The sequence below is a fragment of the Bombus impatiens genome, unplaced genomic scaffold (genome assembly GCF_000188095.3).
Source record: "Bombus impatiens unplaced genomic scaffold, BIMP_2.2 scf_0498, whole genome shotgun sequence".
In the NCBI taxonomy this organism is placed as follows: domain Eukaryota; kingdom Metazoa; phylum Arthropoda; class Insecta; order Hymenoptera; family Apidae; genus Bombus; species Bombus impatiens.
Window position 1 is genome coordinate 407,231 of NT_176917.1, and position 5,704 is coordinate 412,934.

General features: G+C 42.9%; 1 protein-coding gene across 1 annotated transcript in view; it reads left to right on the forward strand.

Moving 5' to 3' along the window:
* Positions 1 to 5,496, forward strand: part of LOC100745146 (transcription factor Sox-21-B-like) — a 9,781-nt gene extending 4,285 nt beyond the window's left edge. Inside the window, exon 2 of the mRNA XM_003491051.4 lies at positions 3,350 to 5,496. Within this exon, the coding sequence (XP_003491099.1) occupies positions 3,350 to 4,127 (778 nt within the window). The 3' untranslated portion in view covers positions 4,128 to 5,496. The remainder of the gene's footprint in view (positions 1 to 3,349) is intronic.
* The last annotated feature ends 208 nt before the right edge of the window (positions 5,497 to 5,704 follow it).

A 5,704-nucleotide genomic window follows, 5' to 3' on the forward strand; every position in this document is an offset into this window, starting at 1 on the left:
CCCCTCGCTTGCTGTTCGTTGGCTGTGCCGTACTGCCACTGCTGCTGCCTGTCCTACGATACCCTCCTCCTCAACCCTCTTTTCTCCCAGCTCCTACAGACGCTCTGTCTACCCCGTTCTCGGTCGCGCACCGAGGAAACCGAGAAGGAAAGCGGCGAGAGTGAAAATGCTGCATCGAAACGGTGGTAAAGAATTGGTGAGTTAGAGTCAGTTGCGTCGATCAACGATGTAAGGTGAAATGGGGAAGGTTAGGGGATAGGCGATAGGCAACGAGATTTTGAAGATTTTTTATATGATTGGTGGGTTTTCTGCGAACGATGTTAGAGTTAATTATAAAAACTGACGTAGATAGAATGGAGACTAAAGGAGAAGAATACGAGAAACAAATTTCCAATTTTTTACAAAGAAGCTGTTTTAAAATTCAATATATCGTCGATCAATCCTGTTTTATCAAAATTGTTTTCGTTTGGTTTCGGAGCTAAACACGCGTTTCTTCGCCATATCCAACATTTTGAAAATATGTCGATGCAAATTCGTATATTGTTGAACTCAATTCAAGAGATGAAATGTTTCTTTTACCATGCAAATATAACAATGAATACTTCAGCTTGAATATTTGGTACACTTTTCCATATTTAGTTTTCTATATACGAAAAGGTCAGTGTAAATAAACTCAACCTTCCTGATTCGCCTCGCTATCGCTATCATAATCAAAACCATCCCCCTTTAGGATAGACGTAACCGAGAAATATGGAAAACAAGATCAAACAACTTTTTACATATTGCAATAATTATCAAAAGGTATATAACATGGACCAATTTATCCAACAATAATCGGTCACATCGACGACCAATATTCAGTTACACGGGTCACGAGAAGACCGTCACGAGGGCATCGAGAAAGTCCGTCGATCGTTGGCAGCACAATGACATTTATGACGAATCGTTACACTAACGACATTCGCTAGGCCACCAGAGGACAATCGTGACTAATTGTTATTGTTTCTTGTTGCGGCAGCCGCGAGCGCAACTACCGCGCGGCTTATGTCCACCGATATGATATAACGCGTTGTTTATCGCACGGTTGGAAGTGGTGTGTGGTCACACCCTCTCCCTGCTAGCTCTGGCGGTGTGCTATTTTCCCTGTATGATGGTGGTGGTAGAGGGCTCCAAGCGAATTGTAAAGATTACGCCCGATGTTTATGCATTTATGCTGAATTATTGTCGGCGGGGCTTTACCGATGTTTATGCTGATTTACGCTTTGTGCTATCTGCCGGGACACATTGTCCCGGAATTATTATTCCGCTGCGTCACTCTCGCCGCGAGGAACCGAAATTTCGGATTTCGTTCGCGAGTTGGAAAATTCTCCACCGTTATACACCTCGTGGTTCGTTTTCGACCACGCCGATACGAACCATCGGTTTTGCCAATGTGCAGCCTGACTTCCCTCGTTATTCCTATCGTTCGATCCCGAGAATCGATGATACACTCGAAATATAGAAAATATAGAAATATGACGACACTTGTCTTGCAAAAATAAGATGAATTTGGATATATTTCCAATATTGTATTAATATATCATTGAATTGGAAAGTTAAAAATTTCATCATTTTATTTATTTCCTTTATTACAATCATTTTATTCGTCTATTTAGTAAAGAAATGCTAGGAGAGGAAGATCGATGTCGAAGTTGTGTAAAATGTCCTGATAAATTCATCACATACTACAGTACCTAAAGATTTATATATTCGTAGATTTAAAACAAATATTTTACATAGTATATAAATGATATGAGATTAATTTTCTACCAAGCTTATATTTACAGTAAATCTATATAACTGATACATATATCTGCGTTTCTAGATTCCTTTAAAATTTTACCATGACAGTCGTATCTCATCATGGTATTCATGATATTTCAAAATATTTTATATAACACACACAATATATTCATAATAGGCTATATGTGTTCAAATATTTTCACCAGACACTGTATAGAAAATAGAATATATCGATGCTGAAAAGTACTAAAAACCCCTGGCGAGATGGTCGAAGTAATTCGAGTGGTTGTGATTGTGCGCGCGTTTTCCGGCAGGATTCCCCAACGCGAAACTCTAGGCACGTAAAAAAGAGTTCCCGCCCGTGAAACACCTATCTCGCTCGCTTTCTTTTATCTCCGTGAGGCGAAGCATAAATAAGGACTGCGTTTGTGCGCCTCTTGGGTACATAATGGAGTATTATGTGACGGAGATACCACGGGGTTCTGACTCTTCCCTTCCTCCCCTCACTTTTACCAGCCTGTCGACACAAACGTGGCGTCGACTGCGCCTTCAGCCGGGGTGTGTGTACAAGATATTAGCTGCAAATACCCATGGTGTCCCGTATCGTGTTCTAGTACCACGATAATACGTTCCTTTGTACGGATAACGGTGTCGAGAGCAAAGTTTACCGAATTCTCGAGTGTCTCATCTCGTCTCGCGCGATTCTTCCAGCGATAACGCGACACCTTGGATTATCGAAGATTGATAGAGGGCAACATCATTGTTTAAAACTGTACAGACTGATTTTTCTTGGTAAACTTGGAAAATAATCTGTATTTTATCGAGATACGATGCACTTACTTAAATTATTTATATATATTTTTAAATATACATTGGAAAAATATTTGTCGAAAGTGCTTTTGCTCAAATTAATATCGACTTCGATTAATTAAATCTACGTTGTTTGAACGAATGTTTCTGTTACGTTCTAAACGCGTTTCTTCGTTATGAAAGATTCGTGAAAATTCCTAGAATCTTGCAAGCGTTTTCGTTCAACCAGCGGTGCCAGAGATTATGCCTTCGACCCTTCGAAGAACTATCGCGTTCGCCGTGGCAAAACTATTCAATTAGGCCACCCCTGAAACGCTCGAACACAAGCCTCCCTTACAACCTAGCGATAGCAGGTTTAGCGGTAGATTTACGATAGTAGAAATATCTTAAAATTTCATGTAACGAAAAAATCAAATAAACGTTTCATTCTTCTTGCCTTAATCATCGTTAATAAATCATAACAAATTATCAATAAATACTAAGTTAAATAATTATTTCTTATCATTAATTAGTAAATTGTTGTGTAGGTTGACTTAGATCTTGTATTAATATTCCTTAATCAGACATTAAATCTATCATTCCTAAAAAAAACACATGGTCACTTCAATAAAGAAACAGACATTCTTCAAATATATCGTGGATATCGCGTACCTGTCTATTCTGTATTTAATTATAATATTCAATTGAAACTTCGTTTTAATTATAATCTTCTATCAAACGTTTAATATTGTAACACAGAAAAACATTTTCCTTGCAGAGCCCTCCACATGAAAGAGCACCCAGACTACAAGTACCGGCCACGCAGGAAGCCGAAATCTTTAGTAAAGAAAGAGAACAAATTCGGTTTCTCGATATCACCCCTGATGTCCTCGGGTGAGACCTTAGGCAATATATCGAGAAGCCTCTTGCCACCTTTGGCACCACCATCGCACCACACGTTGATGAGCCACGAGGATCTCAAGATCCCCCGTTTCTTCCCGCCATTTCCATACCCCCTATATCCTATACAACACAAACTTGGAGAAGAGTTCAACGGTGGCAAATTGGCCGCAGATTTGGCGCTTCAAGCACTCTACGGAGGCAGCACCTTTTACTCGAGCCATCAAACCATGTCCTGGCCGGGATTATCAACAGCGACCTGTCTCCAACCCAATTGTGGCTGTCCAAGTCCACCTAAAGATCCAAAGAGGCCGTACTTGCCCACCAAATTAGAAGAAAGACCTTTTCCTAGTCCAGGTAAGCCAGAAGAGGATGGATTTCCTTCGGACAGAGACTCTAGCAGGGAAGAAGCTCGATATAGAAAACTTGAAGAAGATACGTACTTGTCTTCGGTCGACAGGCACCAGGAAGACAGGTCTCAAGATAGATTTTCTTCGTCTTCTTCTTCGTCACCTACCGATCAGACAGAAAAAGCTGTTAATAGTGTTCCAACGACGACGTCGACCGCAACGACAAAAGTGGAGAGCGCGTTTTCGGTTCAAAATCTGACGTCGTCCAGTTCAAATTTGGGAAGTCATCGCGGCCACGTCATATGAAGGCCGCTTCCGGTTCTCCCGGACCTAAACTTCCGGGGGAACCTGGTACCACCTGGATGGCCAAGCACTGACTGGTGGAGGGTACCACCGATGTTATCGCCCATTCCTCAGACCACGGTGACGAATTTAAACGTACCACCAAAGGACGACGAGGTTCAATTACAAGAAGAACAGAGAAACTCCGTGATGGCCAGATCGAGGGGCATTCATATTGGAAATGTACAGTGATCATTGATGCCCAGGGAGATGAATAGCTTCTAAAATGATTCGATTCAAAACTGTCGATCGAAGGTCCATAATCTGTTATGTAAACGATGACGAAAGAAAGTTATCAATTGTGTATATGATGTAAACGGGACTTTTCATTGGAAAAGTGACTCTTTTACGAATCGGAGATTTACATTTATAGAATCTTATACTCTCCTCCTTAGTTAAAATGTCTTATCTACCACCTTGAAACTGAAGAAAACTGAAGTTGAATGGTGTACTTTGTTCGATCTTTAGTTTTCTTCGTTCAATCGAAAATACTTAGTCACTATTTCTTAAGAGCATGTGTAATATAACATATTGTTAAAAGATAAAAACATATGGAAATACTAATTGGGTTCATATTTGAACCTAATTAATTGTTATGTAAATGCTATAATAAATACGATGACATGTAAATACCTTCCGTATCCGCTGCATATCTTCAAAAATACTAGATAGGATATTTTGACGAAGGAGGGCTGTATAGAAAAAGGTATGAAAGATGAACCACGAAGGTCGTCGATCGTTCGTAACCTGTTGCGTTGTGTGATAATTCCAACAGCCTACTTAACCTGTTTTTTACGATTGTATATATGATATCTCGTTGAGAGGAAATCCTAAAACCTGGTTGGAGACCTCGAGAAATACCACATCATCCCAGTGATGTTCCACAATGTCCACGAGTGATCTTACTCTTGGGAGTTGCAGCTTTTTCGCTAGGGAGACGGAACGAGTCGAACTTTTCGATGAGAATTCGTTATGCGACTCGACGGTGGATACCAAAGCCGAATCGATAACTCGCCACGGCCAAAATCCTACAAAGAGAGAAGCGAAAGGGTCCTTTCTGGCAAAGCGTGTACAGGGATGCCAGAGAAGAGTCCAATTTTGATGAGATAACCAACCCTCTCGGTGGCACATATTACCGCACACGCGAGCCCAAAGCGCCACGGGAGGACAGAAAAGAGCCCCCATACGAGCGAAGAGAGGTAGGAAAAAAATAAAACCCTCTTCGAGCAGAGGCAAATCTCTTCTTTAGGGCGCGGCCATGCGAAATAAGCCAAACATTCTGAATGCTAACGTAGATGCGACACAGCGGACCTGTATACGCGTTATACCACCCCCCCCCCCCCCCCCCCCCCCCCGCCCGCCCCCCCCGCGCCCGCCCCCCCCCCCCCCCCACCCCCCCCCACCCCCCCCCCCCCCCCCCCCCCCCCCCCCCCCCCCCACCCCCCCACACCCCCCCCCCCCCCCCCCCCTCACGCCCCCCCCCCCCCCCCCCCTCCCCCACCCCCCCCCCCCCCCCCCCCTCCTCCCCTCCCCCACCCCCC